We start from the raw sequence: 26,525 nt of genomic DNA on the forward strand, positions 1-26,525 counted from the left end.
TCTCAAGACTCATCCTTTTCTTTTTTGCCTCCCAAACATTTGTTTTCCTTGCCTTTGGTATGGTGGCCGGCCCAAATTTGGACTAATAGAGTAACTCTGTTTTTCTCCCTGTTTTTTTCTGTCATCATCTCTTTCCCACTCTGTTGATCCCTCCCTCACAATGTTGTTACTGTTGTAGCTGCTCCATCACCATCCCCCTCCTCTTGTACTGAGTTTGTGTGACCTTCGCACTACATTCATGCTTTGGGAATTACCTTCCATAATGATGTCAACTGTTGGGGTTAGCAGACACCAGCAGCAGCGATAAGACCTGACATGTTCTAATGATTCCCTCCTCCCCTTCCTCACTGGCCGTGCTGAGGAGGGCAGGGGTTTCATCGAGGTATTTGAGGAGGGGGCAGAGGGAAAGGGGGGGATGCCCACAGGTGCCTATGAGGACTTTGACCTTTGCTGCTATAATATCAGTGTTTCACAGGCAAGGCGGTTCGGGAGCCCACTTGCAGCCCATCAAAAATTGATTTAATTGCAATTTTTCCCCCAATTAGGAGCACTGGAGCTTGACTAATTGGAGTAATAGAGAGTAATAAGGCTCAGATAAAAAGCCTTCCTCGGCTGCCTTTGTATCTTGTGTCAGTGCCTGTCAGAGGTCAGAGAGCTTGCATATTCTATTAGGCAGAGTTACCTTCATTTGTACAAATTAGTTTACCCAACAGTAATTAAAATGCCAGTGTGGGTTGGAGAGAGCTGAATACACTTGATGGGCATGTTGGTGAATGATTTGACAGCTCTGGTGGCCTCCCTTGCCAAAGTTTGTCAGCATGGGCTTGAAGGCTCCACAAGCCTGGGGCACTGCACGCTGCAGCCGGCCAGGCCACAGTGGCAATTGCTGCCCTCTCACAGTCAGAGCTTCCAAATCCTCATTAGTTCTAGGAAGATCTACCACTTTTTACCTTCTTGGATTGCTATTTACCACCTCATCTCATCTTCCCTTTCATCTTCTCTTTCTCTCCATTCTCTTCTTCATATTTTTCATTTAACAAATACTTTAATAAGTGTCCACCACAAGCAAAGCACCTGTGCTAGGTGTCGAGAATACAAAAATAAATGAAGGCAGCTCTCCATGAACTTACCATTTAATAGGGGAGCTTAGACATACAGATATGTACATACACACATGCATGCATACACACATGTATGTATACACATATGTGTATATGTATATAATATTTAATACAAACCAGAATTCAAATTGCTATGAAGAATTTGGAATTTGAAAAAGATTAACAGCTGATAGTTTTATTGCGCTTTAAGGTTTGTAAAGTACTTTACATACAAGATCTCCTTGATTCTCACAACAGCCCTTTTAGGCACATTTATAGATAAAGAAACTGAGGCTGGGGGAGGGGGGGGAAATGAGTAAAGTGATTTACCCAGGGTCACATAGCTAGTAAGTTTCATAGGTAAAACATCTAGGTCTTTCCTACCTTCCACTCCAGTGTCTTCTCACTCACTATGCTGCACTGCCTCTCACTTTCAGTTGGAGAAACATGCCTTCTTCCCTTCTTTTCTTAACATCTTCACTATCTTTTTTTTTACTATTTCTTTTACACCATTTCTCCCCACCACCTTTATTCTCTCTTCTTTCATTCCCCATAATCTATCCATTCTCTCTTCATATAAATTCTACTTTTTCCCCACTATCATCCATTTTCTCTGCTTTCCTTTTTTTAAACATCCCTTTTTCTTTCTCTTCCCATTATCTTCCTCTCCTCTCTTTGCTACCTCCTCCAGTCTCCCTGCTATCAACTTACCATTCTTTCTGTCTCCATCCTCCTTCCCTCTCCCCTTCATCTTGCCACCATCTAACAAGAAATACAGTATATACTATTGTCAATTGCTATCACAGTATTGGATTATTTCATTTAACTTTTTAAGGAACACTTATGGGAGGACAGTGGCCATTTATTGGGAAGTGATTATTATTTTTTAAAAACAAAATGTACCGGGGCAGCTAGGTGTTTCAGTGGATAGAGCACCGACCCTGGATTCAGGACTACCTGAGTTCAAATTTGGCCTCAGACACTTAACACACCTTAGCTGTGTGACCCTGGGCAAGTCACTTAACCCCAATTGCCTCACTAAAAAAAAAAAAAAGTACCAATTTTAGAACCCAGCATTATGTGCTAAAAAGAGTACTAGATTTGGAGTCAGAAGATGGATTTGAGTTCAAATTTCATCATTTACTAGCTGTATAACTTTAGGTAAGGTACTTATTTTCTCTGAGCTTCCTGATATCTAAAATGTGAATGATAGCACTTGCTGCCTATTTCACTGAGTTTTAGTGAAGACCAAATTAAATAATTCATGTAAAGTGCTTTATAAATTGTAAAAGCATTATAGAAATGTGAACTGTTGCTGTTCTCTATCTGTTCCCCACCATTCTCAGGTTCTTGTGTCTCTTTTTCAAACCCTTTTTGGGCTTGAGATGGCTATAGTGCACTCTCCTCTTATATTTCCCCCAACCCATCTCTGTTTGAGTCATTTCAGCATCATTCAGATCTGAATCTTTAAAACTTCTTATGCTTTTCTTTAGAGATAGAGGTGGTTGTTCCTTCAGCTCTTGAGACTTGACTTCCTGGCCAGGGAGCTGGTTTTGAATTCTTACAGACATTTAATCTAGAATTGTCTAGTTCCTGGCCAGCCTACAGTTTAACAGAAAATGTATGCTTTTCCCATCTTGAGATAGACTGGTTTCATTGGGACTCATAAGTTGTGTGAGTCTTCTACTTTCTTTTCACAGAGGAAGTGCTTTTGTTCTGTAGCTTTAGACCCTAAATTGGATACATTAGGAAAGAAAATCTCTACAAATAGCTTCTAAGAGGAGCAGTAGAAATGTCAATATGTGTTTGCTCTTTTATTCAATCAACAGGTATTTATTGAGTGATTCAGATAAGCATAGGGCTCTTCTCTACACTGAAGGGGGAGAATAAAGGGGCAGATAAAATATATGATCTCTGGTTTTGATTAAATGAGATAGTTATATGAAGGCTTCTTGTAAATTATAAAGCATTATACAAATTATTTTTATGTGTCTTTCTGTATCTCTATCCCCAGCACCTAGCACAGTGCCTGGTACATAGTAGGTGATTAATAAATTTCATTGGTTGATGGTTGGGAAGATAAAACTGACATGAAACAGAATGATACAAGATAATAAATACTAAGTGCTAAAATGTGTGGTGTAAATAATACAGCAGGAATTCAAAGAAAGGAAGACTGGAGTGGTCAGGAAAGGTTTCACTGACTGATTCCTGATCCATTCCATGTCCTTCCCTGATGAATAAAACTCAACTTTCAATAATTGTAAGTAGGAAATACTAGAACTTTTCCAAAATACTTTCTAAAAATAAGTAGACCCATCTGCTTTGTAAAGGGATGACTTTTAAAACACAAATGCAGATTCATTCTGAGTTTGAGGATCTGCCTTCATTTCTGACCCAGGAAATGAATGCTTTTCCTTCTTAAATGAGAAAATTTCTCTTTTGCAACTTCTTATACCTGCAGTGTTGACTCTTGCCACAACTGACCACATGTGGAAGTTTATGTTCATTTCTGGCTACCATGTTTTAGGAGAGACACTGACAAACTGGTCTGTATTTAGAAGATACTGGGGGAGAGTACTGAAAACCATTTCACATGAATAAATTGAAGGAACTCAAATCACTTAAGGAAGAGGATTTTGCATAGGGTTGTTGGAATAGGATCTTAAAAGAGATGATTGAAAGCTTTAAATACTTGGAGAATTGCCAAGTGGAATAGAGAGTTTGACTCCAGAGGAAAGAACTAGGATCGGTGAATGGGAATGACAAGCAAATAGATCAAGGTAAATATGAGTGAGGATTTTCCAACAATTAGAACGTTCCAAAAATGGAATTGACTGCCTCAGATAGGCAGAGTACAGATAATTTATTAGGGATATTATAGAATGTTTTTCTGCTTCAGGTACTAATTAGCCTGTGAGGTTCATTCCATCTCTGAGATCCATGACTCTATAATTGATAGATCAGATTCGCAATCAACTTTTCTAGTTTCTCTAAAAAAAGTTTTTTTCCTGACCATTAAACTTTATTATGGCATGCCACTCCAATCAAATCTATTTAAACAAGCTTTTAATGCCCCGCCCTCCAAATACAAAATGGGTAAAGGAACAAACATAAGAAACTATTAGCCTTTCTTAAGAATTTCTGATTCTGGGGCAGCTAGGTGGCGCAGTGGTTAGAGCAGTGGCCTTGGAGTCAGAAGGACTTGTATTCAAATTCAGCCTCAGACACTTGACACTTACTAGCTGTCTGACCCTGGGCAAGTCACTTAACCCCAATTGCCTCCCCCCCCCCAATAAACAAACTAATTAATTAATTAATTAAAGAATTCCTGATTCTTTGGAGATTGTCATATTCCATAGTTTGCAGCTATATAGCATTATTAGAAGAATATTGATGTTAAAAGATAAGTTTTTGTTCCAGAGAAAAGTGTAGGATCATTAAAAGTACATCTATAAGGGGAAGTTAGGTGACTCAGTGGATAAAGCACTGGCCCTGGATTCAGGAGGACCTGAGTTCAAATCCGTCCTCAGACACTTGACACTTACTTATTAGCTGTGTGACCCTGGGCAAGTCACTTAACCCTCATTGCCCTCCCCCCCCCCAAGTGCATCTATAAATCAATTGCTACTACATTGAGGAGACCAAGAGAACCTAGAAACTACCTCAGTCAGGAAAGACAACCTCTTTGCTAAGTGGACAGTAATGACAGTCAGGGGCAACACTGGGTTAGAGTATAAACTTCTTTGTGAAAATCGTACAAAGGAGAGTGGTAGAAGATTATGGGTCTTCAAAAAAAAAAAAAAGAAAAAGAAGATTATGGATAATATCGTGTCCTAGAACAACAAGAAGTTGTGGAAAGACAAGGTGATAGAAACCTTTGCATGAGATCCAGGGACATAAGCCACATCATCCTGAGAATACCACCGTATGGATGAAAGTGGGAGTATAGGAAATGGACAAACAACAATAGAAAAGATCTGTCAAAATTTTTATAATGAACTCTTTTCTCTATCAGTGACATTTAGATTCTAACATCATTTTCCTCATGTGCAACATCAGAAAGTTTAAAAATGACCCTAAAGAAAACAAAGAGCATCTGGATCAGACCTATTAACACCCAAAGAAGGAGGTCCATACAAGACAAAACAGTTTTGAGGGCCCTAAGGGATTGATTTTCAAAATAATTGAAAGATGCAAGAACGCCAAATTCTTGGGAAAAAATCATGGATGATATTACTACCAAAAAAGGCAATCAAGAAAGTAAGTACCAATAACTACTGACTCCTACATCTACTTTCTTATTTCTACAGAATCTGTATGATTATAATCTGTATACATACTAAAGCTTTCATAAAATATATTCTACAGAAGATCATATCTTTTCAGTTATACAATTGACTGAAAGGAACAGAAATTAGAAGATCCTTCTGGGCTGACTATTTGTTGATTAGAGATAGGGATAGGAACTCCTTTGTTTTTTAATTGTTGTAGAGCATACCTAGAAGAGGAAACTCCCTTCCACAAATTCAGGTTGACTGGAATCTTATCTCTGTAATTTACAATCTTAGAAAGTTGCTATTTATAAGTGAGAAATTAAGTGACTTACCCGGGGTCACAGAGTCAGTATGTGTCAGCTCCCTATCCACTATGTACTGTTTCTGTTAATTAAAAAAAAAAAAAAAGCATTTGGAATGAATGTAGAACATGGCATATGATGTCAGATTTTAATACATACATACATATATATATGTATGTATATATGTATATATATATATATACACACACACATAGGTTTTGCTAATGTTTTTTCACTTCATCTTTATTAAAAATTTCTTTTATAAGAAGCTTTTCCATGGGAGAGAAAGGAGAGCTGTACAAGGGGAAATATAGGTCATATAAAAGTCATAATTAAAAAAAAAACATTTGGTAGGTATTGCATATATTAAGCACTTTCTATGTGCCAGGTACTGTTTTGAGTGCTGTGGTACCAAAAAAAGCAAACAAAAAAATAGGAAGATAGTCCTTGTCCTCAAGGAACTGACTTTCTAGTGGGTGTAAACAACATATAAAAGAGAAGTGAAAAGTAGGGGTGGCAAGAATGGAGTATATTTGCACATGTGGGGACAAAGTAGTCTGGGGTGTGATGGTCTAGTATGAGTTTGACAAGGACATGGTGGCTGTAATTGGGTGTTTTCTTAAATGAGGTTCAGAGGAGAGCTCACCTGTGGGAGAGAGGCTCCAGGGCTGGAGACATTGCCCCTGGAGGTGATTCTGGGCACTGCTTTAAAGATTCTCCTATTCTTTTGTTAAAATCGTGTATTTCCTTGGAAGATTAACAGTAGAGATCATTTTTTTGTTTTTTTGTTTTGCAGGGCAATGAGGGTTAAGTGACTTGCCCAGGGTCACACAGCTAGTAAGTGTCAAGTGTCTGAGGCTGGATTTGAACTCAGGTACTTCTGAATCCAGGGCCGGTGCTTTACCACTGCGCCATCTAGTTGCCCCAGTAGAGATCATTTTAAAGACAAAAAGTGTTTGCTGTTGTAAAGGTGGAAAGCTATATGGTACAATAAAAAGAGCACTGAATGTAGAGTGCTAAACATAGTGCCCCAGGCCAGAGTTCAGATGTGGGTTCTGCCACTTACTACCATTGTGATCTCAGGCAAGCCACTTACCTCTCTGGGTCTTAATTGTCTCATCTGAAAAATGGGGGGATTGCACTGGATGACTTCTAAGGGCCCTTCCAGGTCTATAGCTTTGATTCTGTGAGCCTATATCCAACACAGAGGTGAAATGGAAAATGGACTTCCTGTAGATGAACTCTTTTTGATGTAGAAGATACAGTGTTCATTTCATCAAGCCCTAGAATACTGCAGAGCTTCCTAGATGAGCTCCAGTGCTAAGAGTTTGGCCAGACCATCCACACAGGAAAACCAGATTAAAAAATGGATAGAGAATACATCTTCTCCAGGTATTCTAGAATATGCAATTGGATAGATAGTTCATAGAGTTAATCCAGTGTAGCAGTACAGATGGTCAAGGAATTGGGCCCAGAATGTAGTTGGACGAAGAAAGGTGCTGGGTTACATTGGGGAATTTGCTCATTGCTTTTGATGAGTCCACTCTTCTCCTTGAAATGAAAAGCCATCTATTTAATACCTGTATTCTTTTGGCAATGGAATCATGGAATGCTATAGTCTCCAAAGAATGGACATTATGGGTCACCTAAAGGGCAGTATCAAGAAACGTTGTGGGTGTAAATAGGTTATATCATGTCACCAATCAAAAATTGCACACAAGAAATATTATAAAAGATATGAACAAAGAAAGTGTGTGAACAGAAGACATGAGTGAGGTGGATAGAGGGACAGTGCACATGCTGCATAGAGACTTAGAGGAGGGCCCCTAGCTCATTGGGTGGACTGTCATGGAGATTTTATGGGAACACATTGACAAGAATCATACAGGATGGGAAGACTTGAATGAATTGTAATCTGTGCCATTAGAAATAATAGCCACATTTGGAGCTGTGACTAGAATGCAGCCAATCAGGGCTTTGTTCCAGGACACTGAAATTTAGAATTTTCTTCTAGCAATTGTACGCTTCCAGTAAGACACAAGAGGAAGGGTGATAGGGAAGGGAATAAGCATTTATATAGTGCCTACTATGTGCCAGGTACTGTGAATATTGCTTTCTTTTCTTTTCTTTTCTTTTCTTTCTTTCTTTTTTTTTTTTTGCGGGACTATGGGGGTTAAGTGACTTGCCCAGGGTCACACAGCTAGTACATGTCAAGTGTCTGAGGTCGGATTTGAACTCAGGTACTCCTGAATCCAGGGCCGGTGCTTTATCTACTGCGCCACCTAGCTGCCCTGTGAATACTGCTTTTTACAAATATAATTTCATTGGAAAACTCAAAAACTTACCACCTAGTTAGCAAGAATAATAGTTTAAAAAAGGAAACTACAAGAAGATAGTGCTTTCTTCCTTTTCCCTCTGGCTGGCTTCTACAGCCCAGATAGATTCTTGCCTCTATATCCCCTGCTTCATTGTCTTGTGGCATGCTGGGGGCTCTGTCTACAGAAGCCATTGTCTTGGGACCTCTGTCTCCTTTTAGCCTCCCTTCCCCCATCAAGACTCTTGTGTATTCAGGGCCAAGTTCCTTCTGTAAGATTTACTTCCCTCCATCCTAATTAACTGAATTTGCCTTTAAAGTTCATTTAAGGGCGACTTTTGTGCTGTTTGTCCTGGGGCCAGTATTGCTAGTTATGCCTCTTTCCTATATTGATGAAATCACGGATTCACTGAATATTGAAATAACTAAATCATTTGTGAGTACCACTGCAGATATTTTCGTTTTGTTTTTTGTTTTGTTTTGTTTTTGTGAGGCAATTGGGGTTAAGTAACTTGCCAAGGGTCACACAGCTAGTAAGTGTTAAGTGTCTGAGGTCGGATTTGAACTCAGGTTCTCCCGACTCCAGGGCCGGTGCTCTATCCACTGTGCCACCTAGCTGCCCCTGCTGCAGATATTTTCAAGAAGCACAGCAGAGGTGGCAGAGGGGCCACCTAGGAAAGGAATTGGATTTGGAAAGATGATTACCAGTTTTGCAAAATCCCTCACTATTAGAAGAAACTTCTATGCACATTGGGTCTTGGAACACTTTCCTATTCCTAGGGCCAGAGTATGGTAGACAAGATGGGGAAGGGAAAAGGAGACTAGGGAGATGGTGTTCAAATCTTTTCCACAAGCCTGCTGGGAGGTCAGGATTGCTGGAGTGGCAGGGATTAAAGTTTCAGGTTCCTCCCATCTCCCTCCCTATTGACTTACCTTGTCACTAATTTAGACCTATAGCCAGTCAGAGGTTTGTTACAGACCTTCTTAAGAAATGCCTGTGTCTCTGATGGCTTTCTCCCCACCCCCTCAAAGTTCTGAAGAGACCAATTGCTTGCTTGAATGATTTCCAAGCAGCTATTATGTTTCCAACCCCAGGTAATTGGCTTTACCAGTTATTAATGGATTACACTAAAGTGAAAAATGTCAGGGCAGGGGGGCAGGAGGGGGACTTTGTAGTTTGGGGCTTCATCTTTCAGAGAGTGCTCCCCACATTGAAGGTGTTTCCTAGATTGGGGGGTCAATGATGACATGACTAGAGTGGCTGTATTTGGTCTCACTCTATGGCAGCTCCGGTGAGTTCATCTTGAAATGCACTTTCATTTCCTGGGTTAAGAGGAAGGCAGGGGGAATGGGAATATACCACAAAGCCTGAGGAATTAGCTTCAGGTAGGAAAACAGATGGGACAAGAGTGGCTCAACTTTTATTGGTCAGGTTCTTTTTGATTATAAATCAGTGACTTGCCTGTGTTCCACCCCATCACTTCCTTCCCTACTCCTAGAGCTGTTGCTTTCTACAAGATGCTTCTCCTTAGAATTTTATCTCCCTCATCAAGCCTGTGGGATCAGAGAGCAGCAGGTGCCGGGGCTGAGTGCTGTTGCACTGCTGCTGCCCCCACATTGTCAATAGGGTATCATTATCATTGTTTGTTCTCTGCCAAGCACTAGCCAGTACCTGGAGAGCTGGTGTCCAGGCCTCTCAACCTCCTCCACTCACTAATGCTGGACATGTAGGGACACAGCCCTCAGGAACTCAGGTCTCTGCTGTTCTCAGCTTTTTTGCTTGCTATTTATTTTTGCGGGTCTGGTATTCTGGCCACCCCCATTTCCCTGCCCAGGCTCAGGACACTGTACAAAAGAACATTGCCACAGCTTTAATTTCTAATTCCAAGGCTGCCAGGAGCCAGGTTCACTACATGGGGCTTCATCTTCCTCGTGTATGCCACGATGCCAGTGAAACTGGCACTTGGACTTAGAACAGAAACAGACACAGGAAGCTTTAGAAACAGCGGTATTTCTTGCCTTCCATATAAACCTTTTCATCGTCATTATTCCTAATTTTTCCAATTTATTACATTTCCACTGTTTTCTTATTATATTCTCAAGCACTCCTTTACACTGAAGACATGAATACCTGCCCCCCACTCCCCAACAATGCCATTGGTATAGAAAAAAGTTATCACCTTATGTAATTAGGATGGGAAGGAAGGCATTTCATTTAGTGTAGTGTAGGAAACTGAAAGAACCCTGAATAAATTCACACTCTCCCAAGTGGACAGACTGGATTTCACTTTGTTATATTAGTCTATTTGGTTACCTTTGTGCTTCAGTGTCTGATCAGGGATCTAGTCTGGGGTAAACCATCATGTTTCCAATGTCTTTGATGAGGGAATTTTATAATGATGGATATAACTTCCATTCTTGGGCTCCATGCTTCTGAAAAACTGTGTCCTTTCCCAGAAGCCTCCCCCCAAACTCCCTCTTTACTTCTTCACTGCTCTTCCGGTTCTAGCTTGACCCCAAGATCCCTTGGAGAATGAGGAAGACATTTCAGATTGTGTTGCCCATTTTTTTCCCCCACAAGTTCCAACAAGCTGGGCCTGACTGTGTTCTCACTTTGTTTGGCAGCTCCTTTGTGACAGGGACGGCTTGTTGTGGACATGTCTCACCCCTAAGAATCTGGGACCTCACTAGGTAAGAGAATTTTCTGAGTTGCATGCCTCCTTCTGCAGCAGGGATTTGGGGGATGGGAGGCAAAGAAGGTGAAAAAAACACCACAAGGGTCTCTATGATTCTACCTTTAGACCAGGTGAGATGGTCCAGGGGCAACCTCAGTCTTTCCCATGTGGTTAAGAGGATGTTGAAATAATTTATAATGTGTAAATAATTGGGTTTATAATTTATTATTATAACAACAGCTTGTATTTATAGAGCTGCTTTCTCCTGAGGACCACCTAGCACTGTGCATATACAATCCCATTTATCCTCACAGATTTTTTTAAGGAAAGAAGAAACTTGATCTGCTTTCAAACAAATGGAAAAAAATTATAAAGAATATTAAAATATGTACAAGGCCTATTCTTAATCTAATATGTTTCCATCTGATTAATTTTTGTTAGTCTTTTTTAAACATTGTCTTGGTGAAAGCAACTTTCTAGCTCACCCTCTTCCTCAGTTTCTCTGGCCCTTGTTTGTCTCCTCTCCCTTTACTTTGATAGAATTATAGAGTGACAGAGCTGGGGACCATTGAGATAGTCTAGGCAAAACCTGCCATTTTACAGATGAGAAAATGAAACTTGGAGGGGTTGAGGGCCTGGCCAACTGTCATGGGACTAATAAATGTGTAGCCAGGATTTTAAACCAAGTTCTTCTGCTTAGCCACAAGTTTAGCACACTCTTTTTTTTTAGATGTTTAATTATTGCCCTTTGCTTTTATATTACTGTTATTTTTCAGTGATGTCCTCTGCCCTCATCCTTAAAATGACTGTTTTCCCTAGTAATAAATAAATAAAATCAAGCAAAATAAATCATTCCACTGGCCATATCTGAAAATTTATGCTTCATTCACATCTCCAACTGCCTTTCAGACATTTCGAACTATATGTCCAGTAAAGGTTTTAAGCTTATGAAGCCGAAAATGGAACTCATTGCATTGTCTTTCCTCCTGAAAGTCTCCCCTGAGTCCTGCCTTCCCTATTACTGTAGAGGGCAACACCATCCTTCCTTCCACTCAGGCTTGAAACCCAGGAGTCGTCCTGTACCGCTCACTATTTCACCCCATCCCCCCTATGAAAACTATCACTAAGGCCTGTTGATTTCACCTCTGCAACATTTCATACATGCCCCCTTTTCTCCTCAGATACTGCCACCATGTTTGTGCAGACCCTCAGAACCTCAAGCCTGAATTATTGCAATAGCCTGCTGATGGGTCTGCCTGCCTCAAGTCTCTCCTCACTCCAGTCCATCTACCATTCATCCACTAAAGTGATTTTCTTTAAACCTGGGTCTCATCATGTTCCCTCCTCTTCCCTCCAAACTCTTGTGCCTATTATTGCCTCCAAAATCAAATACAAAATACTTTATTTGGCATTTAAAACCTTTCCTAACCTAGTCTCCTCCTACCTTTCTAGTCTTCTTATACCTTACTCCTTGTTAAGTACTCTTCAATCCAGTGACACTGGCTTCCTGGCTGTTCTGTGAACAAGATGAACTCCACCTCTTGACTCCAGGCCTTTTTTCTGGCTGCCCTCCCAAGCCTAGCCTAATAACTCAATCCATGGGAGCTGATGAATCACCAAGCAAAATGGTATAGAGGGAGAAGAGAAGAGATCCAAGACAAGAGCCTTGTGGCTGTGACCTGGATGAAGAATCAACAAAAGAGGGGCAGCTAGGTGGCGCAGTGGGTAGAGTACCGGCCTTGGATTCAGGAGGACCTGAGTTCAAATCTGGCATCAGACACTTGGCTTACTTACTAGCTGTGTGACCCTGTTTGCCCTGCAAAAAAAACCCAAAAAACAAAAACAAAAGAATCAACAAAGAGATTGAGGAGGGATCAGGCAGAGAGGGAAGGAGAACTAGCAGAGGGTGAACCATAGCATGAAAGACTGCAGAGCACTTCATCCTTGTCTGTCTGACTGCTCTGAGCTGAAGCTTCTGTGTGGCTGTAATGTATATTTTTCTTATTTTTAGTGGTATGGAGAAGTCTTTTATATGGCTGTTGATAGCTTACATTTCTTCTTTAAAAAACTGCTTGTTCATGCCCTTTGGCCACTTATGTCTTTCTCCTTTTCTAGCACCATAGTCGATGTGTTTTATGAATGGTCACTATTTCATATTCCACTTTTTCCTGAATACACCTTTACAGTGTAGACATCTTGTTTCTTAAGCACTGTCTGCTTTGGGTGGCATTCTTATACAAGTTATTCCTGTAAGCACTCTACCATCAGACTGCCTTTGGTTCTATCTTCCTTTCCACATCTTGTGCAAGCCTCTTGATTCTGAAATTTTGTGCTTCTTTTGTCCAGCAAGAACTTGGGGGAACTCTAGGAAATTTATTTGTCTTATATTTTTGTCACTTTGGAGGGAAGGGACATTTTAATTCTTGGTGCTTAAATATTATACAGTTCCACCTGTTTGTAAAGGGACCCCTGAAGTTTTTTAGCTACCTGGAGTCAGGTCTCAATCATCTGCCTGGAGGGTCACAGCAATGATAGAGCCACTTAGAGTGGCAGCAGCCCAGTGTCGAAGAGGAGTTGAAGAGCTGAAGATCTCAGTGCCTGGGAGGAGAAAGGAGCTCTACCCAGCCCTGATGGTGTAGCTTCTGAAAAGTTAAATGCCAGCAGGTATGCTGTACTTGGCCAAAGCCCTAAGAATGTGCCTAAGATCTCAGGAATGCATTTAGACTAAGACTTTTGGAGAAAAGATCTTTGGATAACTTCCCAGGCTAGGGCTCAGTAGGGCTAACTGGAAGGACCAGGGCTGACCACTGAAAGGTCTCCCTTGACTGATATCAGTGGAAGCCAGTATTTCTCTCTTTTCCTGGGAAACTGTTTTTAACTCCAGGATCTCAGGACCATGACCCTACTTTTCATCTAGACTCCTAACTCTTCCCAAATTCCCATTTGAATAACTTATTTTGACGTTGACTTAGGACTTCTCCATCTTCTGTTTCTGCTGCAACTTATGCTACCCTGTCAGATATCTTTAAAAAAAAATTCTTTTTCATTCTTTTTTATTCTGAACTTAACAAACACCAGGTAAAATGAGCATATTCATATCCATTGTAAAACATGAAAGGATTGTACATGAAACTGCAAATCTATTACATTGAGCTTACTTTTCTTTTTACATCTATAACAACAAATTTAATATGCAACTTTAAAAGCTGTCCTGCTTGTGTTATTTTTTTCTGACCTTCTTAGCCCAGATACCTTTTGGAGTAACCATCTAAAATATCCCTTTGCCAAAAGCTCCTTCTGATTTTCTCTTTTTTCTCCCAGATTTCTCCATAATAACTTTCTCTCCTTTTTAAGGCACTTATCACATACATGACTACCTCCAAGAGCTACATTACTGCTGCTCTTCCTCCTTTTTCTCCTCGTCTTCTTCATTACTATCATCTATTCCATATTACGTCCCTCCTTTTAAGTGACTCATTCCCTCAGCTCATTTCTTATAGTTGTCAATTGTGGCCTTTCACCCAGATTTCTTTACATCATCTCTGTGAGTTAGAAATACATGGATAAACCAAGGCTCAGAGAGAATCAATGACTTGCCTGAGGTTATTTAGTTGAGTCTTTTGGAACTATTACTAGAATCAAGTTCTCCTATTTCCCCCTAGCCTTTAATTTTTAATCAAGAAGATGTCGTTGTTAATGCATTATCAGTCACTTCACATTTGGAGGGCTCTCTCTATTTGTGAGGTGCTTTCTCAAACGCTAGTTAGATATAGACTTTTAGGATGGCCTATTTCAGGCATCACTGCGTTGAAGCAAGCAGTGGCTATTCCAATAAGTGTGTGTGTGAAAGTTTCTAAATTTTGGAAGCACCTTTAAAGTCTGCTTTTCTGTAACTAAACACAAGATATATTTGTCCATTGATCTCTGTGGAACAGAGGTGCTATGGAAATGACTCTTTATCACCTAGTAGATAAAGGAAAAGCAAGAGCAGAAGGTTCTTGATGTCTCCCCAAAAGAAAAAGAAGAGCATATGATATGTGCCTAATAGATATAGTCAGAAGAGATAAGAGTCAGAGGGAAGGACCGGGGTTGGAATGAGGGACAAATGGGTGGGATGGGGGCAATTTGTCACCTAGAAGAATGCTACATATTTGATTGGGACAGTTAGGGGATGGGTCCTCCAACCTGCTTAAGGATGTTGAGGGGAAAGCAGTAATGCTGAGGATTGAGTTACAAACCGGTAAAGAAAGGATTGGATTCAACAGTTTTCTTCCATAGCTGGAGCTGTAATCTTGGGGCCCATGAAAGCTTGACTGAGCTGTTCACAGACATTGTGGCCAGTGGTTAGTGTAGGGTGAAGTCAGTACAAACCTTGGGCCAGCTGGCTGGGTACAGATGTGAAACTTCCTCCAGGTGTTTTCTCATCTTTACTCTCCACTCCAGCTTCTGTGTACTTTTCATTCCAGCCCAGTCTGTTTTCCACACCTACTCCAAGTAAGAGGGTAGGGGCTATGTCCACCCCACAAAGGCAGGTTCTATGGAATTTGTTTAAAATATATTGATATACTTTATTTTTATTTTATATTTATTTTCTAACATTCTCTCCTCTCCTCCCAATTAGGGAACCATTCCTCATAACAAAGAATCAAAATGAAACTGACAAAATAATGAAACAACATATCAATAATGTTTGACATTTTATGCAAAATTCCACATTTACACCTTCCACTTCTGAGCAAGGGTTGGCAGGTGTATTCCTATCTCTTTTCTTGGGAGCCAAACTTGGTCATTACAATTCAAGTGTTCAGTTTTGATATTATGTTATTAATAGTCATTATGTATATTGATTTCCTGGTTCTGCTTACTTCCCTTTGAATCAGTTCATATGTTTTACCTTGCTTCTCTGTATTCTTCATATTCATCATTTCTGATAGTACAGTAATATTATTATATTACATTCATATAACATAATTTGCTTAGCTACTCCCCAGGAGATGAATACTTTGTTTCTAGTTCTTTGCTACTACAAAAACTACTAACTGCTAACAATATTTTGTTGTCTGTTGGATCTTTAATTTTATCTTTGCCTTGGAGTATCATTCCCTAGTAGTTCCCACTGGGTCAAATGGTATGGACATTTTAGTCACTTTCTTAGCACAATTACAAATTGCTTTCCTGAATGATTGAACTAATTCAGCTAGGTGGTGTAGTAGAGTACCAGACCAAAAGTCAGGAAGACCCAAGTTAAAATCCAACCTCAGGGGCAGCTAGATGGCGCAGTGGATAGAGCACCGGCCCTGGAGTCAGGAGTACCTGAGTTCAAACCCGGCCTCAGACACTTAATACTTAACTAGCTGTGTGACCCTGGGCAAGTCACTTAACCCCAATTGCCTCACTAAAAAAAAAAATCCAACCTCAGACACTAGCTGTGTGACCCTGGGCAAGTCACTTAACTTCTGTTTGCTTCAGTTTCTTCATTTTTAAAATGAGGATAATGATGATGCCTACCTCTCAGGGTTGTTGTGAGGATCAAATGAGATAATAAAGAAATAAAGTGCTTAACACAGTGCCTGGCACGTTGTAAGCATTATATAAATGTTAGCTATTATCTTTAATTCATAGGTCCACTGAATGTGCCAAAAAGTGTGACACACCAAGTGTGTCATTCCATAATCCTTCCAGCATAGACTATTCCCATTTTTTCTCATTTTGCTGGGTGTGAAGTTAGAAGTCAAAATTATTTGGATTTGCATTATTCTTAAAGTATTATTTCATTTTGTTATTAATAGTTTGCAATTCTTTTGAGAATTGTTTGTTCATTAGAGACAGTGTGGTGTAATGGATAGAGAGCTGGCCTTGAAGTCAGGAAGGCCTGGATTCGAGTTTGATTTCTGACACCTACTGGTGGTGTGTATCTGGGTAACCCTCTAAGACTATAAGTGTTAGGAAAGGTGCTGACCTGCATTAGTTGAGGGTATTTTCCTCACCTGGGGAGTTCCATTGATCACTGAAATGACAGGTCCATTCCCTATTCCTTGTTCATCTCTTTTAATCACTTGTCCATTGGAGAATAACTGTTGGTCTCATATTTATGTGAGTTCTCTGTATATCATGACTACCAGACCCTTAACAGATATTTGAGGCAACAATTTTTTCCCCAGTTGGCTCATTCCCTTAACCTAGTTGTGCTTTGAAGTTGTAGATCAGAAAACTTAGTTTCTGGAAGATGCTAGAAATTGAATGGCATATTAATAGCTTCAACTGATGATAGAAATCTTATTCTTTAAAAGGGATTAGGGGAGGCAGGGTGCAAATCATCATATGTTCCTCTGTGGATCTCTGGGTTTCTTATCTGAAGCAGGGGACAAAGAGGGAAAAGCACTGCTGAAGAGGCTAGTTGCCTTGGCTTTCACTCCTGGTGACCCTGGTGCAAATCCTGATTGAATTGTTAACCGAAAGTGAGTTTGACCATGTCAGAAGCAGAGAAAATCATGTTGTTTGACATACAGGTTTATGAAAATGGGACTTCAGGGAGCACCTTTGATGACCCTTCTTTTTCACAAAGGCCAGATATGATCATGTTAACACTCTTCCCGTAGTCTGCAGACACCATAAATTTGGTAGGGACTGTTAGTGAAAGGGTTGAAACCCTGAACTGAACAGAGAACCCCAAACATCATGCTACATTGTCTTACCAAACCCCAAATTGAATTTGAATTCAAGTTCTATATTTTAACTGAATAAAAGGGGCAGTAGGACTTATAACTAGAAGAGAATTTAGAAATCATCCAGTGACCCAAAGCAACAATCCAGGACCTTGCACAAAGTAGCACTCAATAAATATTTGTTGGATGAATGAACAAATCAGAATTTTTTAAAAAGCAAGCTCCTTGTATCCTGGTTCAAGCTGGACCTGAACCTGTATGTTTTGATCTAGATCTGTAGAAAATTTAATTTGAGCTCCTGTGTCAAACAGTGAGTCTTTTCTTCTGGGACTGGGCAATGTCGTATGTTCATTCTTTTTGAGTCTTCTGGAATTAGAGGAACTTCTGTTACCTGGATCCTTGATGTTACCTTGGAGGTGACATATTGTTTCCCATTCGCTGGCCCTAACTTTCCCCAAGTTCTGGCCCAAAGCACCAGCACCAAAAAGTATGCTTAGGACTTGGGGTCCTGATGGAGGTGTTTGCTGTTGAGGGGGTTAGGCACAGGAGGGGGGGAGATGGACAGAGACAGGGTGACTGTCTGTAGCTGCCTTTCCCAGAGAAGCCCAAACAGATAATAAAGCCATGTAGAAAATAGGATTAAGGTAATGAACAGGCAGGATGGAGTTTGATCTTTCAATAAAGCCAAAGCCTGACTGACAGGCCAATCCGAAAGGTGGAACAATATTGCCGGCAGGACCTGGCCGGCTGCTCTGGCTTCAGTGTGGGACAGATTCTTTGCTTTTAACCTGTCACAGTTGAAATGCGAGGAGCCACTGGATTTTTCCTTTCATGTATGTTGGGGCGGGGGGAGTGGAGGGGAGGAAGGGTCTACTCTGAGCAGTGTTTCTCCTGCCCGCTACCTGTTCTGGGACCAGGGGGCTTCTTGCCAATTTCTTATTTCTTTAAACTTCCCTCCACTGACTGAGGAATGATGGACAGGGCTAGGAATGGAGGGGACTGTGGAGTTGGGTAAACCTTGTAGGGGATAGTCAGGGCGTTGTATGTTGTCATTACAGTAGTAACTCTTGGAACTCACTTCCTCCCTATCCTCAGCCCCAGTTCACAGGCCTGAAGAAGGCTGTCTAGTTGTGCTGCCCTCCACTCCCCATTCACTCTGTGTTTAGTCTGGGCTTACCTGTGCACACGCTGTCTCTCCCCCAAAAGAATGGAAGCTGCTTGAGAGCAGGCCTCTTTGATCTCCAGAGTCTAGCTCTATGCCTAGCTCATAGCAGAAACTTAACCAGTGCTTTTGAATGAATGAAAAATAGCAGGAAGAAGACATATTTCTACAAGGAACCTTCCTCACAGCTCCATGGGGCAGGAAGCAAGAACATTATTATTATGGAGGAAATAGGCTTAGAAAGGTTAAATAGTTTGTCTGGGATCATACACCTAGCAAGTGTCAGGGCTGGTTGCTGTTCACTCTCATGTCTTCACTGACTGCCCTTTCTACTATACGTTGACTCTCAAGCAGCGTCACATGCAAGGTCTAGTACTCCCTGACTTGGGAAGCTTCATAGTTGGAGTTTCATCCTGGCCAGGCCATACTCTAGAGGCAGCTCATTAGCTGTCCACGTTTGCTTTCCTTACATCTAATACCGAGGAGTTTTAGGGCAGTTGTGTAAGTGTGGAGAATGCTAGGAGAATACAGGTACTGGAACACATCTGTGTTGGGCACCTTGGGGTGTCTTGGATCACAGAGTAGAGCTTGTTTTTGTTTTTTCCCCTCTCCCTCCTGACAATTATCTCTGAGCACTGATATGTGGATATTGCTGAACTTTGGGGGAATTGCCCAGTTGATTCTCCAGCCTTCTCTTGGACACTGGGCCCCCAGGTGGGGGTGGGGAGAAAGGTGGTTCCCAAGTAGGCTTTCTTGACCCTGTGAGTAAGTAGGTGGTCTGGTAGCTCCACCCCTGAGACTGAAATACACTCCCCAAGGATTTAAAGCTAATAACCTTTGTGCCTTGATCTCTGTAGTTTCAGGCCTATTCAGCCTTTGGCTGTGGTTGTAGCTATTAGAGAGTGTATTTTTATTTGGTGGGGAAACCTATCACCTTATCCCAGGAAGAGGGACTTGCCAAAGCCATCTTGCTCTTGAGATGCTCAATGGAGAATCCCTGGGAATCAGCCCATCATCTTCTGTTCCCCTAAAGCTGGATCTGAACAAATATTTGTATGTCCTGAGCTCTGTGAGGAATCGGGGACCTCACCCACCACTGCCATCTGAATTCCCAGCATGCCCTAAGGGCTATTCAGAATACATAGAAAGGGACTTATGGAAGATATAATATTGAAATGTTGGTGTGGCCTAGTCTCTTGAACTCTCTAGGGGACTTGGGACTTATCTTTTTTTTTTTGGTGAGGCAATTGGGGTTAAGTGACTTGCTCAGGGTCAGACAGCTAATAAATGTTAAGTGTCTGAGGCCGATTTGAACTCAGGTCCTCCTGAATCCAGGGCCAGTGCTCTATCCACTGTGCCACCTAGCTGCCCCTCTAGGGGACTTTCTTAACACTTGCATTTGGTCTCTTTTCTAAAGAGGAATACTTGTTGCTGGTCACTTTGTTCTTAATTAGACATCAGGTAACATGACCCAGGGCTCAAGGCCCAAGCCTTTATATCCCAGCAACAGGCCCCCAAGAATTCCAGTCTCCATGAATTCATGCAAAACCATTAACTGCTGGTAAAACATAGTACACTCTCTCTTCATCTTTAGCTGCTGGAATCCTTTTCTTCTAGGGCCAGCTCTGCTATCTTCTCTTCCTCGAGCCCTACCTTATACTGTATTTATTTATTGTGTTCATAATGTATCTCCCTTGTTCAAGTAAAAGTTTCTTGAGTATAAGGACTGTGTTTTATTTCGTCTTTGCTTCTTGCACACAGTAGGTACTCAGTCTCTGAGTCAGTGCCCTCATCTAAATAGTCTCTCTATTTTAGGTTTTTCAGACAGCCTGTCCTGGCTTTTGGACTTGGGGCTTGCTCTAAGTCCTAAGAACAGCCAGTTGGCCAATAGACTCCCTTTATTTCTCTTTTTCTCATAATGCACATTCTGCCCTGGGGACCTTGGTTCTCTGAGGACAAGTTTGGCTTTTAGATATTTTTCTTCTCTCTTTCCCCCTTAAGCCCCACTGTCTCACATAAGCCAGAAGAGACAGGCTGGATCCCCTCCCCTGAGTCTTATTGTGCTCCCTCAGTCACTCAGATATTCTTTGCTTTTTCTCCCTAAGTTGTAAGGCTTGTTTGAGCAAGTGAGGAGAGCCTTCTCTTGGATCAGCACAGAGTTCAGTGCCTCAGACAACTGCAGGGCTTTCAGCTTCTTTGGGAGGCTAGGGATAGAGCCAAGGCCAGTCTGCCCTCTGGAGAGGATGGGAGGCACCAAGCTCTCTCCCTGCCACTCACCCTCAGGAGGTGGAGTCTTAGTGGGCTGAGCTCTTGGACGTTATTGTTTGATAGGTCATTAGTGGTGGTCATGAGGGGGGATGCCAGGATGCAATGGGCAAGACCTGGAGAGGGCCCAGCCTTGTGGCCCGTCATCTTAGAGTGAGAAGAGCAGGGGCCTGAAGTCCTGCATGTGGCAGATCTGGGAGAGCTGCCCCCAGGGCAGGGTCTGTTTCTATCTCTTCCCCTCCCCCTGTGTCCCTGTGCACCGGAGGCCTCAGCCTCCGCTTAGAGCGATTAGGGGAACAGCCCCTCTTTAAAGTACCTGCCCTCTCCTTTGAAAGTATTAGTGACAACAGCTTTTTTCATTTTCTTTTTACCTCTTTAAGGAACCCTGTAATTTCTTTCTTTTTTTCCCTCTCTCCTTTTTCCTTCTCCCCCCTCTGTCCCCTCTTCCCTCAACTCTTTGAAATCGGCTTTTTGCCGGCTCTGACACCAAACTGATACTTTGCCGTTTCACTTCTCCTTATCCCTTTATGGCAACAGATGTTGAAATTTTGTATCCTTTTATCTGCCCGGCTGCCCCCTTCCTGTAATTACGTTCCCCTTGTTAGCAGTACAAAGTGGGCTGCTTCACGACTTGGCCTTTGAGCCATTGTGTCTAAACACGTGTGTGCGCACGCGTGCTGGTCTGTGCGTGTATGTGTGTGCGTGCCTGTGTTTTTAGTAATGGGCTCTTCAGTCCTGAGGAATAGAACGGGCTGGGTCTCTGCTGGCCTCCATTTGTCTCTGCCCCCCCTATTCAGAAGTGGAGAGCGAGGGGCTCCATCCAATTATTGCAGTTGTGACCCAGCCTGCCCCCTTCAGGTGTTCAAAGCCTGGAGAGAGAATGCTTTGGGCAGGGTCAAGGGGAAGTGAGAGAATGCAAATAGGAGAGATAATACAAAGTTATTGCTGGGGAATTGAGAGGCTTAACAATGGGTTTATGAGCAAAGGAGTCAGATTAGACAGAAGAGGCCTGTGGCTTGACTTCTTCCCACCCCCCCCCTTTGGAATGAGTTAGAAAAGGCCAGGGGCCCCAGTTTTTACCTCATGTCTAGCCCCGCTATCTCCAGATTGTCCGTAAGCCGTGCCCACTTAAACAAGCAATCTAATTTACAGTCCACTGTGTGACGCTGGATAAGTCACTAACCTCCCGGAGCTTCGAGGGGGCTGGACTGGATGGCTTTTGAGGTCCCTTAAAGCTCCAGATCTGTGATCCTGTGGTCTTCTTCCAGAGCAGTCTGGTCATGGAGTCAAACATTAAGTGTTTTATCAAGTATTAAGTATTTATCAAGTGAATGAATATTATAATAATTTATAATGAATATCACAATTCTGTAAGTTAACTAGGTGTCACAGGGGATAGAACACTTGGAGTCAGGAAGACCTGAATTCAAATCAGTCTCTGACCCTGGGAAAATCACTTTATCACTGTCTGCCTCAGTTTCCTCACCTGCAAAATGAGTATAACAATAGTACCCATCTTCTAGGGTGGCTGTGAAGGTCAAATGAGGTAATGTTTGTAAGTGCTTTGCACACCTTAAAGCACTATATAAATGCTAGTGATGGTAATCATCATTACTAAAGGCATATAGAGCATTTTTATCCTAACAGCCCTGTAGCAGGCAAGGAAAGTTTTATTCCCATTTAACAAATGAGGAGTATGAAGCTCAAAGAGCTTAAGGGACTTGCTCATAGTCGACACAAGTAGCTATGGCAGCTGTGGCAGAGTCCGAGTCGTGCCCAGGTCTTCAGACCCTTCGCTCTGTTCTACTGCCCTCTGTCCTCCTCTGTCCTCTTCACCACCCCCGGGTGCCTTGTGCCTGCAGGACATGCACTCCCCAATGGGGGCTTTCATTTGTCCAGACTCTGTGTCCCACTCTTGTCTCTGGAAGTATTAATTGCACCTAAATGCACATGGGGTGTGTGGGCCATGCCTGTGCTTTAGAATTTTACAGTCTTACACAGACATAAACTGTGAAAATGACAGCAAAAACATGGCGATGTGTGGAGAAAGCAGCAAAAATAGGAACAGGACAAGGATTAAGTTGGGGGGAGGTGGAGTGAGGAGTGAAGGGAGAATTGGGGGAATTTCCTGATCAGGTAAGTTTGGGTCCCAGAAAACTTCCTGCAGGAAGTGGATTCTCAGAGAGGAGTTGATCCCATAGCCGAAACCTTTCCTGGGGTGTGCATAACCTTGGGGTGAGGCCAGACCAAAGGAGCTGGTGAGGAGATCTTTTGGAAAAGAGCAGCCTTGGGTTTCGCTCCTCGTTGGTCTTGATTATCCCCTTCCCCCTTGCATGGTGCACAACCACTTTCTCACTGCTGTAGCGCTGGGGGTGGTGTGGATCTCCCCACGGGACCCTGTTCTCTGGAGGTTTCTCCAAATAGCTCTAGGCATACCCCTATTTGTCCTGAAGTGAAGATTTTTCACCACAGATATTTTTTAATCCCCTCCCTCTGTGATTGCCTGTTGGGATCTTCCAGTTGAGATCCAACTCTTTCTTGCTATCATGTGTCTGGGACCACTAAGTTTGATGGGTTAGGGAGTCTGACCCTTTTTCTGATGCCCGTTCTGAGCAGGCCCTTTAAGCCTAGCATCTACCTTTATTTCTCAGGCCTCTTGGAAAACAGCAGCCTAAAGGAGAGAGTAAAGAGAGGTTCCATCCCAGCCAACCCTTAGCAGTGCCTCATTCATCAGGCTCACACACATGGTCCAATCTGTCTTTATCTTTCCCTGGGTCGAAAGAGAATTGGTGGTAGAGAGAGAAAAGGAGGTGAATAGGGAGTTCCTCCCTCCACACTAGCCAGATACCTAACGAAAGCAGATGGCTTTGTTTGCCTTGGGATCCAGATTTTATTTTAGGTTTTTGTCTGCTCCACTAAAGGAGACCCCCAGTGCTCTCCCTCACTCCCCGCCCAACCCAGAGGGGCTCCAGCAATGGCTGCCCAGTTCCCACACAAGTGGTACTAGAAGCCAGGGACTCAGCCCTCCTCCCCTCCTCCTCCTGTGGTTGGTGAGAGGCTGAGGAGCATTCTTGGCATTCTTTGCAGAGAAAAGGGGTGAAATGTCTGAATTTGGGGGTCACTGTGTTATACAAATTGCAATCTAATCGTTTTTTCCAAGAACATACTTGGGCTAAGAAAAGAAGCCTGGGAGGAGGGAAGACAAGGAGACAGACAGCTTGTTTTGTCCCCTTTTCCCCAAAGTTTGGGGCCATTGTCGGGGCGGCCTCCCCCTCCCCCTCGCCTTAGCTTCCTTCTGCCCCGGCAGCCAGCAGTGGTTTTATAGTTAAATTGGTGATAGGGATGATCATGGGGGGAGCTTCTGGGGGGGAGGGGTGTCTACGGTGCCATTTTTGTTTGTTTTCCCAAATCAAAGCCCAGCAGGAGGCCTGTGGCACTGCTGGGGCTCTATTTGAAGAGAAGGGCCATTTCCCAGAGCCCAGTGTGTCCGTTTATACTCTGAACTTAACCTCACGGGCACCCGCACAACAGAACTCTGAGAGTCCTGGTGCAAGAAGGTAAAAGAAATTGTATCTTTTTATTGGACCATTTGAAGTGTGTGTGGCCAATTCAGAGAACCCGAGTGCAAAGGGAGAACAGGCTCCCAGCCTTTGGGGCTCTGCAGCTGGCCTTGGACTGCCTTCCCAGTGTTTTGTCCTAGGGCCGCTGCTGCTGATATTCCATGTTGGGATGGGGAGGTAAGAGGAAGAGTCTAAACTCCTTCAGCTGTCCAAATCCTGACACTCCCAGCTGTTTCTTGGGGCCTCCCTATCTCTGACCCATTGAAACCTAGGGCATCTCCCTAAGTCATGGTCCTCGGATCTGCTAGGTAAGACTAGATCACTTCTGCTGCTTTCTGATTGATCTCCCTTCCTCACCAACCTTGGTGGGGCATCTAGATTCCAATACTTTGGAATGGGTGAGTCAGTCTTTGCAGGGCTCTGCTCTCTACCCTCTCCCCCCAATTACCCCGACAAGCCTGCTTCCCACCCCATAGCCTTTCATCTTCTGTTTCAAACAAACAAACATGAAATTACTTCTCCAGATTAAAGGAGAGAGTTCCTCAGTCACTCATCACCACCTCCCTAATGGGAGGTGGGGAGGGGGAGGAGTACACCAAAAGGGACCCAAACCCAAGGCTGGAGGGGGAATTGTCCTTTCCCCCTCACCCCAACTCTAACCCTAGTGGCATAATACCTGGGGGAGCCCATGTGCAAGCAGTCAAGGGGCCCAGGTTGTCAGTGGATATGACCCACTAGAGTGGAGACAGCTGAATTGTCAACTGAAGCATCCTTAACCCCTAAGTAGTCTCCCAGCCCCAGCCAAGATACTGCCATCTGATCAGAAAGTGGATGATTTTAGGAGACAAGGCTCTCATCCAGCCTTGCTTTGGACTCCCCATGGGAACCCTCGGGTGTGAGAAGTTTCTTTACTGAGTAGATCCAAGTCCTCTGCTCTTATTGTCTCTCCCCACTCTAAACTGGGCAGTGGTGTTTGCACTGAGTAGCCTCTTGGGCCTGGGTCATACCAGGAGTGTAGGAATGAGGGAAAGGAATGTCCTCTGCTAGGAGGGCAGGGGAGATATCTTTCTGATTCAGGGGTCTTCCTCCTGACTCTCTGGTGACTTACTAAATTGGCCCTAAGTTCCTAAGCCTTAGGGGCAGCATGGCTGAGGGCAAGGGGCTAGAATTCTATACTTCGGAAATTCTGGAAAGCATTCTAGTCAGAGCATGTTACAGAGGAGGGGCCATCTCACCTGTTCTCAATTATTCTGCTATTCTTTAGGGTCTCCAGTCTGTTTTTCACCCTCCCTCATAGGATTTCTCTGTCCTCTCAGGGTTTCTGTATCTTCTACTTTTCCAAGGCTACAGTCTAAAGACCCTTCTGACCTGTGTAGAGATGTGAACATTCTGCAGGACAGCTCAGTATCTCCTTGAAGGAGTTAATGGGTCAGTCCTGGGGACTTTTTGGAGTTGGGAGCCTTCAGTATTCAACTCTTCCCCTTTTCCTTTCCTGTCCTGCAAAAACACAAAACCCAATATCCTGGCGGCCCAACCTAACCCAGGGTGGGAGAGATTAACAGGTGCACTTGATGTTGGGGGGCGTTGTTAGGACCAGCAGTCCTTCCTAAATGGTTGCTAGGAGTCTGGCATCAGGGGCTAGGTGGCTGCCCACTGCCGCGGTCACGGAGGGAATTACACAGCCACAAAGAAATTGTTATTCCCTGTAATCTGCTCTCTGGAGAGCAAGGGTGGGGGAGCGGGCTGGGCCCAGCAGGCCAGGAGCTGTGATCACAGAGGCGTGCTGTTGCAGAGAGAAGGATGGGGGCCAGGCCAGGGCCAGGGCTGGGGCTGGGGGGCTTTTGCCTTCTGAGCTGGGAACGACAGGGCCCTGCTGCTAAGCTGTTTTCTCAGCGATTTCTCTCCCCAGATACAAAGGTGTTTACTTGTTTTACCATCTCCTGAAACTCCCCTTTTCCCTTTGTGTGGTCTTTATCCCCGACTAGGTTTGAGCCCCAGATTACAGGGAGGAATTAAGGCATTGGGCTTGGGCAGCTCAGAGCTGTTGTGACCCATGGGATCAAGGACTATAAAACAACCACATGTGTCGGGGGAGATCCTGACCTCTCTGGCACAGCCCATTCATTGTCCTGAGATGGAGTCAGCCTGGGCAGCAGGCGGCCAGGCAAGCAGGTGTGACTGGATAGGCTGAACCTCCCTGATGCA

At 43.1% G+C, this 26,525-nt stretch overlaps 1 protein-coding gene across 2 annotated transcripts in view; it reads left to right on the forward strand.

The window, feature by feature from the left end:
• Positions 1 to 26,525, forward strand: part of FBXW4 (F-box and WD repeat domain containing 4) — a 129,259-nt gene that overhangs the window by 99,429 nt on the left and 3,305 nt on the right. Inside the window, exon 6 of one of the 2 annotated variants that reach the window (XM_043989749.1) lies at positions 10,619 to 10,684. The exons of the other annotated variant lie outside the window; for it this stretch is intronic. Coding sequence (XP_043845684.1) covers positions 10,619 to 10,684 — 66 coding nt within the window. The remainder of the gene's footprint in view (positions 1 to 10,618; positions 10,685 to 26,525) is intronic. 2 annotated transcript variants of the gene reach the window in all.

This window comes from Dromiciops gliroides, chromosome 2, assembly GCF_019393635.1.
Source record: "Dromiciops gliroides isolate mDroGli1 chromosome 2, mDroGli1.pri, whole genome shotgun sequence".
Lineage (NCBI taxonomy): Eukaryota > Metazoa > Chordata > Mammalia > Microbiotheria > Microbiotheriidae > Dromiciops > Dromiciops gliroides.